This window comes from Saccostrea cucullata, unplaced genomic scaffold, assembly GCF_032062105.1.
Source record: "Saccostrea cucullata isolate Sc308-1 unplaced genomic scaffold, CSIRO_AGI_Scuc_v1 ctg14542, whole genome shotgun sequence".
Taxonomy (NCBI): domain Eukaryota; kingdom Metazoa; phylum Mollusca; class Bivalvia; order Ostreida; family Ostreidae; genus Saccostrea; species Saccostrea cuccullata.
In genome coordinates, this window is record NW_026919073.1 from 1 (window position 1) to 14,781 (window position 14,781).

Consider the following 14,781-nt stretch of genomic DNA (forward strand, 5'->3'; position numbering starts at 1 on the left):
GGGTTTTGAAAATATTTTTTTTTTAATTTTTGCATTATTCAAAGCAAAATGTACAAAAATTACAAAGCTTAGATTCCAGATTTTTTTCACGAAAAACAGTTTTAGAAGAGGTGTACAAATCCATATATAGACATTAAAAATAATGGACACATGTCCTTCATTTAGTTGAACTCGATATCTTCCAACTCCGGGGAAGAGGCAAATAAAGTTCAAACTATATTGCGTATGACCGTAATAATTAGCCCTTTATTCATTTCTGTGAAGCTTCTTTTTTTCTGCAGGACAAATAAATAATGATTGGCAACATTTCTGATTTGTGAAGATTTTTCAGAATTCTAATACATGACATTGAATATCCTTGAATTTATATATATATATATATCATACAATGTATAATCATGTTGAAGTTCTATATTTACAGTATTGTGATACCACTACCTGCAGAATTTTTGGAATACTTACACACAGATGGAGTTGTGTTGCCAGAAGGGTGGGTACATGTACTGTGTGTCATTATAAAGACAGCCTGGATGGTCTTAGATACATGTGTAATTATACACAGTAAAACTCTGTTATAAAGAAGTCACTGGGACCTATGAAGTTACTTCGCTATATCCACAGTGTTTTCCCTAAGAACCGGCAACTGGCCAAATTGACCGCTTCAATTGACAAATACGCCGCTTTGACATGTTTGAAGGAAAAATTTGTTACAAGGTCCACAGAGATTTTTTTTTCATAAACCTCAGCCCCTAGTCTGGTACAACTGATCTCTAACCTTTTACTGTGAAATAAAGGGAAAACACTGATCCATAATTTGTTAAATCCATATAAGGAATTCGTTAAATTTATATAGCTGGGGATCCAACAAAACTTTGCTATATCAGCGAATTCTCAATATCCGTGTTCATACTAAACAAGTTTTACTGTATTAGTTTAAGAATTATTATAACCTTAGACATGCGGAGCAGATGAATATTTTTTCATTAGCATTTTAAATTATACAGTTCTAACGGAGAGAATACTCTAACTGCAGTGTTTTTCCTACGAACTAGCAACTGGCTAAATGACCTCATCAATTGACAAAAAATGATGCTTTAGAATTAAAAAAAATCAAAATTTAATTGTTGTAAGGTCAAAAGAGATCTCAGTCCCTATAGCCTCTTACAACTGATCTCATACTTTTTAATTTGAAATAGATGTAGACTATAAGTTCTGGAACTTGTTTGTTTGTTATGTGATATAAATACATGTATATTGAATTCAGAGTTGCTTTTTTCTATGTTAAGGAGTCTGATAACTTCAGGAGACAGGGACTCAGATGAAGACAGGGTTGGAGAAGAGGTAAAACTTGAATTTTAAACAATTGAAAACAACAGCTTTTTATCATGTTTATGTATCTAGGGGGTAATGCAAAGATATAAGTAAGAGTCATCTACCTTACAACATTTTTATGCCTACAATCAAAAGCAATTTCTTGAGCTCTGTAAATGTGCATTCTTTATATTTGATTGGAAACAGAAATACCTTTATTATTATCAAGCATAAAAGATAATTGTTTTTATCACATTTTAGAACAGAAACCATGATTTAATAAATAATGAGATTTTGCTTGTGAATAAAATGTCAATATTAACAAGTTTTTACTGCATACATGAATATTCAAAATATCTGATGTGCAATGTAATTATTTTTTAGAAGATTACATGTAACATGTTTACATTGCAGTTAGATGTGAACTGGGATGATGATTCAGTAGAGGCACCTGTAAGTATATACTGGTAGAAAAAATATTTGTATATTCTCAAAAGAAATACAGTACAGATTATTGTTGTTATATTATTGTTATAATAATGATTGTTATAACTACTAATTCTGTGATAAACATATTGTAAATAAATATACAGTTCTTGTTAGTTAAGAGAAAAGCATTGTACTTGTAAATCTACTTGGCTAAGTAAATTAAGAAAATTAAAATTACTGTAGAAGCATAAATTTTCGTAGACATTATTCGTTGTTCTGCCATCAAACACAATTTTGTTGTTTAAAAATTAACCCTATCCAATATATAGTCAAATAAAATTTCGTGTGGGATTTAATTTCGTTGAATTTTGTTAACAACGAAATAAACGAAATTTAATCCCCCACGAATATTTGTGCTTTTACAGTATATAATTATTTAATATAAAAATGGGGAATTATAATTGAAGAAACTTAATTTTTAAGTCATTCTTTTTATGAATAAACATGTACTCATCAATGAGATATTCTTTATTTATCTTACCCAGTCTGTATTATGAATCGATTCACTTAGTTTTCTCTTTTAAAAATTTTCTCTTTTTTTTAATGCAGGCACCAAGTTTTCCAGCTTTTGATGCAGCCATAAAGAAGGCCATTAAAATGCTTGGTGGTAAAGTGTTCCCAAAACTTAACTGGAGTTCTCCCAAGGTAATACAGTGTACATGTCAATTCATTCTGTTGTTTAATATAACTGTATATAATATTGTACTTCGATCTTGTTAACATTCAGTATGTTCACAAGTGACAAAATAATTAACTGTCTAATTTTTTTAGTTGATTTGGACTGTGGATAAATCCCTACCAGGACATCATTTTTAAAAATATTTTTCACATGAATTAATGATCTCTGATGGAACACATTTTGCTGAATTTTCTTAGGATGCAACGTGGATAGCCTTTGACAAAAGTCTAAAATGCACTTGTCCTAGTGATGTGTATTTACTACTGAAGAGTTCAGAGTTCATAACCCATGACCTCACTCAACCGTAAGTTAAATGCTCTTGATGTAAAGTGTACCTATTTCATACTTGTATCTGTTAAGTGAGGGGATAGAGGCCACAAACTGCTTAATCTTAAAAGTTTTTTTTAATTTTTTGAAGCTGTTTTTTTTTAAGTACATCAAATTTTAGAATAGTTATTTTTTGCCCCAGATTTATGAACTTAATTATTAAGCAGGTAAGACAAGCACTGAGTGTGTGCTTCTTAGTGGCAGTCTTTGGCAAATTATGATATCAGAGTTATTCCCCTTTGATCACTGACAAAATTGTACTTAGGTTTTAGGAAATTGAATTGCTGAAGCTTTAAATATTTTGTAAGCAAGCTGCTATGATGTAATCCTCTCTAATTTGTTCAATCTTATATTTCAAAGAAAAAAAAAATCATTATTGCAACACGTTGTTAGCAACAGCATGTTGTACGTGTATATTAAGTGACTGCATTTCATGCATAGTTAGTATTTTTTTCTTTTTTGACATTGCAAGGTTCATACATTGTGAAGACTTTGATGAGAATGGTGATCAAGCTAATGTAGGATACAGCTTAATATTAAGGAAATGGCAGGACCTAAACCCAGGATATGAATTCAGGTGTTTTGTACGGAATAACAAGCTAATAGGTAAGAATTTTACATGATTTTTTTTTCTATAATTTCTTTCGTCTTAAAACATAAAGAGTGATAGAAATGTTATTCTTCAAATATATTTTAACTCTCCGAAAAAATAATGAACAAGCTGAAATATGATAATAAAGCCAATAAGTTATTGACTATGTATTTATTTATTTTTCCTTTAAAGCGGCTTTAAATTCATGAATTTGCTGTTAATATTTCGCCTGTACATTTTCAGCCATATGTCAAAGAAACCACACTGCTTATTATGAATTCTTCAGACAGGAAAAAGAGGATATTTTATCAGACATACAGTCATTCTTTTATCACTTGGTCAGTTTGAAATTTCCTAATGAAAATTGTAAGTATTTACAACATTTGTTAGAAATGCATATATAATTTTTAAAAAAATAATAAAAAATACATTTTCCTAATTGTTTGCAACTAAAAGCATTAACTGCTTTAAAGCAACACATGATCTGCTTTAATGCAACACAATTAATACAGAAACAGAAATATGAATGTACATAGAACCGATATAACACATGTTTTGTGTTGATTTTCTTTGCAGATGTATTTGATGTGTACAGAAGAGATCAGGTGTGTATAACAATCATAATTAAATCATGTATGAATAAACAAACTGAAAGAATATATACCTATTGTATGATACATTATATGTGTGTAACAGTTCTGCAACATACTTTTCTACTCCCAAAATTTTTCGAGAGATCAAATCAATAGAAAATACTTAAACTTGCAGTATTTAGAACAATCATTGATTTATTGAATAGCTGAATGAAACAAAATCATAAATATTCCTTATTGAATTAATAAATATCCACTTAATTTAATTCACCATTGATATAAGTTGGTGGTTGGGGAGTTTGTATTATAGATTTTTATCCCTAGACTGTGTTTATAGGGGAAGCTACTCTTGTTAGACTTCAATCCCTTTGGAGAAGTGACAGATGGATTAATGTTTACATGGGATGAGCTGACGGATAGTGACTCAGAACTCAAAGGCACAGACAACGATACACAGGTAATAATTAATGTTTACAGGTATAGAGTCCGAGAAAGAGCCATAGCGCATTTGATAGTCACTTTCGCCTACTCAAGTAGTGATATTTGAAATACATTGTTTAACCAAAATTTTGTCATACAACAAAAGTTTATACATTCCCTCAAGCAAATCATACAAATATAATATTCAAATATTAATAGTTCCCTTACATGATACATATAAGAATCGGTCAGTTTATATGGAGAATATAGTAAATACTGAGGTACCCCAATGACAATGACAAACTGTAGGAAAAGACTACCCTTAACCAGAAAAACAACTTCTGAGTAATTTTATGTGGATATGACTGCACTTCATTACATTTAGATACTGTAATTTTGGTTAAAGTTGGTCTTCATATTGAAAATGATGAAAATATGTATTTAATTTTTCTTCTCAAAATTATTTTAAGATTCAACAATCTGTCTTAAATTTATCCCAGCAATTATAATGACTTTGTGGCATAGTGGTATGATTGCGGGATTGTAGATATAATGATCATGAGTTCGAGTCTCACTGGGTGTGTTTTTATGCTTTTATTTTTTTTTCTCTGTGCATTTTTCCTATGTTTTCTTTTTATTATTTTGTAATACATGTATAAATGATGTAAGAGATATATAATACAACATTACACTTTGAAAGTATCTTGGGAAAAAACAGTCCAAAACTATTTTAATGACCCGAAGTCGTAGCTGCTATCTTGTTTTATTTTTAAAATTTTCTAAAAATCTTGTTTCGAATAAGAGTATTGAACAAGTAAAATGATTGTCATATAACAAACTTGCAACTATGAAAATATAACACTGGTCCTAATATGATTGCATACATGTAGGTTGATCTTGAATTGAAAAGGTGCATGTACAGTCAATTCTCGAATTATCGCCATTCGATTCATCGCCATTTTCGCAATACCGCCATGATTTCCCAAGAACGTTTTTCCTGCTATATAAAATTCTCTTTATAACGCCAAATTCGCATACCGCCATCCGCCACCCTGTTTTCAAAACAAACGTCCATTTTTAAGTGTCAAGTATCTCGATATACCGCCACAGGTGCGTGTGGTCAGTGAAGCACGGCTAATTGGTTGACACTGTCCCTGATGTAAAGTATGCAAAGACAGACAAGGTACATGTATGCAATTTTAAAGTAATTAAACAAGAGCTAAATAAACAACAATTTTAACATGAACTGTTATTATAATTTTGTTTTCTGTTTAATAAAAATCATTTAGTCACGGCTTCGCCACGAAAGCGGGGTCGTTGTTAAAGTACGCCGATAACTTTAACTATGTTATTTAGATGACCTCTGATTTAAACAATGCAAAGTTTGCTGAAAAAAAAATAATTCTACGGTATAAAATGTGAACGTTTAATTAACAATGTTGCCGTAAACAATAAATTTATTCAAGAATTCATTTTACTTATTATCGGCAACTTTTTTCAATAGAATACCTGAAATGCACACACATGTACTTGTCTTTTATTTCATAACTGAACATTTTGTTTTAAATAGCGAATTTTTACATTAAAAAAATAACTTGATTTATTTTTTTTTTATCAGAAATATGTTTTTATAAACATGTACATGTAATAATAAGAATAGAAAGGCTAAATGGTATTTCTAAGAACGGTAACTCTACTTCTTGTTTTCCAGAAGATGGGAAATTCAATTCATCGCCAAATTCGTTATACCGCCATGATTTCTAAATAACAAAAGGTGGCGGTTTATCGAGAATTAACTGTATCTGTAAATAGAAACAGGTGATTTCCATTTAAATACTTGAGTCAGCCATATCGTCGGTAACACAGCTATGGCTCTTTGAATAGGAAATTATCTTGATGCTATTCAGACTTTCAAATACACATTACAAAAGAAATAGAAATAAAAAGTTAAAATTTGCCCATTTATTTAAACATTTGATAACAAAAATTATTTAGATATGTCGATCAAAAGAAGTCCTCATGGATGAATCTGAAATAAAAAAAATTAAATGCATATAATAATTATTATAATAGCTATAATTTTCACTGCAAGTAAATAAAATGGAAACGGTATTGTGGCTCATGTGAATTGTTACCTGGACAAATCAGTAAATCCTCCACTGAGTGCTATTCCACCACTGAACCTCTCAAAACGTTCCAAAGACTTGTGTTCAGGACCCAGTTGCCTTCATCGCTGTAATATATAGATTTGTTATACCCTTATAAATATCATTCTATATATTTATTACTTTTAAAAAGTCCAACAAAAGAACTGTTTATTACGTCGGTCTAACAATTTCACTATTGACCGGTCTTACATAAGAATTGTTAGACCGCAACGTCACTCGTCTGTTACGTCACAATTAATTAATCATCGTGAAATATCGGCGACGCGAAAATAGCCGAAGTTAAGGGCTACAAGAGTTGTTGCTAACAGCTAGGTAAGGAAGAAGGAAAGAGTATATTTTGTGATAAATAATTTTTGTGATACAAAAGATATTTAATTGATTTTTTTCTTTCTTAGCTTGATGTGTTATATTTACTGAAGAAGCCATAATTTTCCATACAAAATAATTGATAATATAGCGTGTATTGATTAAATCGATCACTCTTAAGTGAGCAGTGAAGGATATAACAAAACAGTAATAGACTGGGATTCGGGCAACATATGATTTGTTGGACCTGAAGTTGAAAATGTTGCCCTTGGCCTGCGGCCTCGGGCAACATTTTCACCTTCAGGTCCAACAAATCATATGTTGCCCTCATACCCAGTCAATAACTGTTTAATATTTATCCTTATAAGGTGAATTATTCAGAAATAAGCAGCATTATTCAATGAACATGGTGTTATAAATAGCAATTCTTCTGCTGGCATAATGGGAAATATGCCAGCAGAGCTGTCAATGCTATACATGTGCATAATGTCATGTTCATTAAACAATCGTTGTTTATATACAATGTACATGTACTGATATTTGTATTACATGTATGTGGACTTGTCTAGAATATCAGAGGCATAAGGGCACATAAGGGCACAGCTGCTTGTCTCCAGTGAAAAAAAAGAAGACAATAAAACCGGTAGATATGATTAATCCACATTTTCTCCAATAGATCACAAATTACATACATGTATATGGTCTTTGCTTCTCGACCAGAGCTTTCTGCATACATTTTACCAAGTTGTTTTCAAATTCTTGTATATTTTGTTTTGATGCAAATCTAATGTCATTGTACAAAGTAAAAGAAACCCTCTCGGAAAATCGATAGTACGGTATAAAAAGAGTTCTTTTAAATTGATTTCAACTTAAGAATTTTTTATTACTTTTTTAAGTTCTTAAAATTCATTTTATGAGCTGTAAAGCACCCTACCATGAAGAGTCATAGTTCTTTGCAAAAGAAATGCCTTAATATGAACAGAAAAATTGAGATATTGTAGCATTTCTTTTCAAAATACATGTGTACATTGACAAAAATTTATTTTTTAAAAATATAAATGAGCAATTTTTATCGTTTTGGAATCTCAGTAAGAACATTAAGATCATAAACCAGAAGTCTCTGACGAGACTGTAGCTCTACTGGTGTCCACTTATAACGAAGGAGAAGAGTAGCATTTGAACTTGAAACTTTGCAACAGCAATAAATGAAAAAAATGGTGATTGGTTTTAGCCATTTTCTTGACATAATTTATTGAAATCAGACCAAAACTGTCTGAGTAGCATTTTGAAAATATTTCAAAGAAATTTCTAGCTTTAGAAAACATGGCAACACCATTTATCCAATAAAAAAATTGATACACAGAATTATGTATCTGTAATAGTGAAGTCTATTTGTGTGCCAAGTTACATTGAAATCAGACGAAAACTGTAGGAAGAGTAGTACATGTACATGTATTTTGAAAATATTTCATAGAAATTTCTATTTTTATTAACCATGGCAACACCAGTCATTGAAATAAAAAAAAAAAAAAACGATATACAAATGTATGCTTCTTAGTGTAGTATACTTGACAATGTGTGCATTATCATTGCTACCCCTCCAAAAAGTTACAATGGTAAACTATAGTAAATACATGTACTTTGACAATTTAAGGACTATGGAAGTTTGGTATAGAACCTTCCTGAAGAATTAGAGGGTTTTTTTTAAAATAACAAACCTACTGATATATATATTTTTGACAACTGGTCAAATCCATTATACGCCACTTGTCTTGATCGGGAATTAACAGAAAAACTCATCAACAATTAAATGTGTAAATTAAGCTCTAACAAACATCATTCAGCATTTGACTTAATGATAAATTGTATTTGCCCACAATTTCATACTAAATTGACGTTGATATACTAAATAAAAAAACTTTTGATCTACTATAGATAAAACTTAATAATCAATAACAACAAGTTTCAAAAATAATTTTAAAAAATCACAGATTTTTAAAAGATTTATCATAGTCTTCTTTTTGCTATAACTCCAAATTGATTTCGACATCCCAAGTCAAAATGTTTAGACGTCATTGCATATAATAGTACCTTCTCAGGGAAATAGTTTTATGGCATATATTTATTTTTATAGAGGAACATTTGAGGTATATTAATTAATTATAAAAATTTTTGTAGTTCTTTTTTGTTAGGGTAACCTATTAGTACTCCGATACTTTAGCTTTTCCTTTTATTTCAATAATTATGAACTTTCATGAAAGAACATTTTCTCCGATGCAGGTAAACTTTCTATATATGAGAGGAAATCCGCGCTCTCAAAACAATCTGAGTAATCAAAGAAAAACTCAGTTTGAAGAAAGAAATTAAGAAAATACTGCTTCTTTGGTGGAAAATAGGATTTTAAATTTCTCTTTAATTATTTTACAAAGAGAACCAAAATATAAAAAACATGTTTGATCTTTACTCACACTGGAAGAACTTCGATTTCGTCATCTGCTGTAGCAAGTGAAATGCTAAGTATCAGAACAATAACTAGCAGTAGGGCGTTCAACATGGCTGCCATTATATCGGATACCTTAGAAACAGAGAGGAGAAAGAAATTAAAGTAAATGATTTTTAAGATTAATTTTATGAATTTATTAGAACTTAAGATAGAGTTGTGAGATTCGTTTTTTCTTTTGAAATTTTTTCCCCATGCGGCATTGATGTTTTTTTTATATATAAATATTGAATGTTTTTTGTTACACACTGGATAGTTCTGTTACATGTATAATTAGAATATTTATGATTACATTTATACACTGTATTTACAAAATGGTAGTGACAAAATGATCACGATGAAGCTTTAAAGGGGCATAGACACAGTTTCAGCTAAACCTTTTCAATTTTTTCCCCATTTTTACAAATATTTAATTGAGGTCTTTGTAATGATCATCAAAAATTTGAACTTCAGCTGTCGAGATACAAGACAGATTTAGAGCTCTAAACTTTTGTTTTGTAAACAGGGTCCGTGTCATATTTTGTATACATAGATTAATATACAGCTCAACGTACTTTTTAAACTCACATGTTTTTTTTTTTTTGCACAAATTAAGGTCACATTTTTCTTGCAATAAAACGTAAGATTATCGAGCTTCACTACTAGACATAACACTCTTAATTATTTCATGATACTGGTGCATATTCTCTAAAATCATTATCTTAAGTTTTAAAACTCGATGATTTTAAAGGGAATTTGTTTGTACACATGCATGATGTTACATGTGTATGATTCTACCATAGGTATTCACAAATTAATCATTCGAGCTTTTCTTGATACTATTTAGTTGAAATGCTCAAATTAACGTCTTACAGATTAGTATTTTACTAAATACATTGCACTTTTTCCATATTTGTCTTGGTTTTGTCGAAATGCATCTCTAAAAAATGACAAAACTGCATAAAGAAATCATGTCAAAGGATAGAATAATAAAGTATTGTTTGTCTTTCAACATAGTAAATTGTAACTATTGAAAAGAAAATTCTTTTACATTTATGGTCTGAAACTTTGAAAGTTTTCGTTGAAAGGTATCTTTGATGATGCTAGATTTCAGAAAGTTAATAAGAAAAATGCCGTCTTTTTAACATGGAAAGCAGTCGAACAGATGAAAAATAATTATATCATCTTGCGCCTTAGTGACATATAAAGGTACGGAAAATACAGAAGTAACATGAACTGCAGTGTTTCTGTGTCTATGCAAGGCAAGGGTATGCTTTAAAATGAACGGATGCAAAAACGGATGCAAAGACGGCTGCATTTACGAGAAACTATGAAAAAAATCATTTGGGAACTGTCACAATCTATCATCCAAGAGCATATAAAAATCCTACCGATATTATGTGTGAATTATGTTAAAAGTATTAGAATAAGATCAAAACGAAGTCTTAATTACTTTTAAAACATATATTTTTTTCACGTTACACAATTTTGCATAATAAAAATGTGACCTTAATTTGTGCGAAAAACCATGTGAGTTTAAAAAGTGCGTTGAGCTGTATGTTCGTTCAAAGCAGATAATATCAATAAAGAAGTTAATTATTAATACAGTTAAATAATTTTTAGTTTTTAGCCAAATGTCGTTTTGTTATAAATATGATATTTTCTATATGTAAACAAAAAACAAGGCACGAGACTTGTTTACATTTTGAAAAACTTTAAGTTCTGTATCTTGTTAGTTAATCAATAAATGATGTTCACATTTCTGCTGATCATTAGATGATGCCTTGGTTAGGAATGATAAGCATTAAAATTGGTTTAAAAACTTCAGTTGAAACTATGTCCATGTCCCATTAAATAGATTTTAATTAAAAAATTATTTCTTTTAAAAACCCTCTGTCACTGCTGGTAAAAACCATAATTTCAGTAATGAATTTATCAAATAAAGCAAAGAAAAAGACTGATTTCTGAAACATTTTCTTCTCGTAATCAAAGATTTGATAGGGTGCTTGACTTTTTCAATTACTCGTATATAATATAAGCATTTATATATATAATAAAAAAATCGGTTTAAATATTATTTAATGGTGGGGAAAAAGCATAGGTACTTACTCGTGAAGACAATTTCTTCAGTTTGTGATTTTTTAATAAAATGATTCTGTTTTTATAGCAATTTTCCACCACCACTAATGAATAAGATGACATGAATTTAAGGAAATGTTCCTTAAGAAAAAAACCCACACCTTTTACAAATGATGACCCCAAAAGATATTAATTATCTTTTCTAAGTAAATGTAAAACTTTAGTGCTTAAAAGTTGTCATTACGTGACGTTCTGAAGACACCATGACACTTATTAAAATTCATTATTAGAATTCATTATTATAATAAAATTTCTAAGAAAATTGAAAATTATCTGTCTATATTGTCATTAATATACTTCATTTGATAAAGAATTGCACGTGTTTTCTTAAACATCTCTTTTTAACATTTGATTATTATATATCTTTTAAAAAAACACATTTTAAAAAAATAGTTTAAAGGGATGGCGATTCAAATCATTTTAAATTTCTATTTTACAATAAATAAATGAATATACATGTATAAAATTAATTCTTAAAGAAAGAAAGAAAAAGACTACATAAATTAAGAAATAAATAGAATCATTTCAAAGTAAAAAAAAAATAGATTAATAATTGTCTAAAATGAGCAAAAAATGAATAACTAATGAATAAATAAAAACGCTAGATTTAATGAAATTATGAAATAAAAAAGAAAATAAAGAAATTTCTATAGATTTTATTCTATATATACATGTATCATTTTACACAGAATGTCGTGGGTTTGTGCATTTTAACAAATAAATTCACACGACGTTACTTCCCATATTAGGAAGCATCACTTCCTTGTTATAGTACATAATTATTATCGTCTTAAAATTCATGAGTCTTTTCTATTGTTAACAATTGCAATTGATCGACACTTATTTTTATGCTCCTATTTTGTATTGCTTTATGGACTTTTGATCTTGTATACTGTTCTTTATCTCCATATGTTTCACTGCTAGAGAAAAAATACATCGACGTTATATGTGACGTAGCTATGTGAGTAAAAAAGACTAGAAAAGGAAGTAAAACAAAATACACAATTAATAATCATAATCATACACTCTAAATTTTACATATCCGAGTGTTTTAAGTATCGTTATATAAGCATATATTCTAACGTTAGCGAGGATTTAATTTTGGCATTTGTACCAATGTTCTAGAGATCGCTTAAACAAAATATGAGGATATCTGCGTTTGGGATTTATCTTCACTCTTTAAAAAATTCTGATGAATTTGTTTTACTTTTTCATAATTTTTTTTCCTACCATAATGGATTTTCGTCTTAAATTCATCTACCAATGTGAAAACAAGAAAAACTGTACTCTTTTAACCCATGTTATTTTCTTAACTCTCGTTTATTTAGAAAGCATGGGATTATTTTGCATGGTGATGACAATCGGGTCATTTCGATCATAGAAAATTATTTCAAAATCATTGCTATGGAAACCAAGGAAATGCCGTCTAAAATTTACAAACCAATAGTCTCTATACAGAACACTGTTTGATATTATAGTGATCAAATAAAATTCCATGGTACACATGTACTGGGTGACCAAGCATTTTTGCTCCTTACAGGGAATTGGTGTCAACATGCTAACAACCCTGAAATTCCTTTTAATTTCTAGCATCCAGTGTTCAGGTACAAAAACTCCGGGGGTATTCAGCCTAACCCTCTTTCAACATTCGGGGTTCCCAGAGACATTCTAGACTTGGCCACAGGAACAGATGCCAGCAAACTTGTAGACCTCCTGAAACTTGTGAGTTAACCTACGAAAAAAAAATTTGATATGAATCGCAAAATGAGTTGATCCTTGTTAACACCACCCATGCCAAACTAAATGTAGTTGCAATGTACAGGATCAGAGCTTGTGACTTCACATGTATACATTAATGTTGGTTTAAATGAGTAGTACATGAAACGTAGAAGTGCACCTTAATTATATAAACACGATTTATGAACAAAGTAGTCAAACAGATGTCGCTATGCTTCCTTTCCTCCATAGTATTATAAACAAAAATGTTCATAATTTAAACTTTCTTGTTTTTTTTTTAAAAAAACAGAGACAACAGCAGCAAGAAGATTCTTCATCTGAGGAAGAAACAGAAAACCAACAGACATGATATTCTCTCTATATAAGGTTGAAAAATTTACAGTGCCAAATTCTCCATGAATACAATATATTCAGATTGTGTTACATTGACAGAGGTTCACACTCTTCCTACATGTACGTGTAAATATTTCCTCTGGCAGCATTTTTTTTCTTTACGTAGAGACTTCATATTTCATGCAAGTTGAAGGTGCATTTTGTACAATCATATGTTAATGCTTCATGAAGATCATTTTCAGATACAATATCTTCACTTGCGAATTGATATTCACAACTTGTTTTTACACAATGTTTTCGTTGAATGTCATTCTTGTATTTTATTATAGTTTTGTACAGGGCTGAAAAATAATGTTTCATTTAAAGATGTTCACAAAAACATTTTTATACTTTAAAATATTTTCTAAGATTTACATGTACTAACTTTAAAATCTAAGTTTAAAATAGTCAGTACAGTTTGAGACGTATAAATTTTTTGAGCTCTCCATGTCCTTGTAATTTTAGATCAATATTTAAGGTATTTGTAAATGAAATTTAATAAATGAATATATATCTTAGACATATTAAACGAAATGATAATGAAAAATAAAACGAAGAGTTCAGTTAGTTTTTTATCTTTGACCAATCTTAGAGAAAGCTCTTGAATGAATTTTTATAGTCAATTTTTTTTCTCTGAGACAAGCTTGGCTTTTGGTTTAAATTGTCATATTCAGTCAAGAAAAGAAGGCACTAGTAAGTTAACTCAGCATATATGAGTTTGAAGTACTCATTGCCAACCAAGCCGAAAATGTATGTTATATATACAGGATATAATTGTATGTGAGAAGTGGATTCCGAGGGTTTTTGAGTCTCCTAAAAGATTGGGATATTGTATACTGAAAGGAAAAAGAAACGCAGGGTAGCATAATATTCGAAAATTTTTTGACAACATGACCAAAAATTACGAAAATTGGTCAGATGAGAAATAATTTTAGTAACTATGCACTAAAATCAGTGTTCAGAATTACTTAACCGTAAAATGTATGACGTCACGTAGGGAAAACGCTAATAAGCTGAAAACACGTGCAATTTGATGACTACGAGTTTGTGAACAAATCTTGTTGCACCATTTGATGCACCTGAGGTATACATGTTTTTCAATATTTAGAGACGATATGAATTTCTTGCAATCTTTGTACAGTTTACGGAAGTTCCATGGGGTCTGGTTT

The 14,781-nt window shown here is 29.8% G+C and overlaps 1 protein-coding gene and 1 long non-coding RNA gene across 2 annotated transcripts; one reads left to right on the top strand and one right to left on the bottom strand.

Moving 5' to 3' along the window:
• The first annotated feature begins 398 nt into the window (after positions 1-398).
• LOC134278869 (cell division cycle protein 123 homolog) lies at positions 399-14,080 on the top strand. The gene is made up of 11 exons (XM_062761173.1): positions 399-490; positions 1,287-1,341; positions 1,726-1,764; positions 2,350-2,445; positions 2,677-2,783; positions 3,279-3,412; positions 3,642-3,764; positions 3,975-4,003; positions 4,329-4,448; positions 13,094-13,225; positions 13,530-14,080. The coding sequence occupies exons 1-11, from the start codon at positions 399-401 to the stop codon at positions 13,587-13,589; spliced, it is 987 nt and encodes a 328-aa protein (XP_062617157.1). The 3' UTR covers positions 13,590-14,080.
• LOC134278879 (uncharacterized) lies at positions 6,367-9,602 on the bottom strand. Its single transcript, XR_009994541.1, has 3 exons — positions 9,354-9,602; positions 6,547-6,644; positions 6,367-6,440 (listed from the first exon to the last, which is right to left on the bottom strand). It is a non-coding gene; the product is annotated as an uncharacterized LOC134278879 (long non-coding RNA).
• Positions 14,081-14,781: the final 701 nt, after the last annotated feature.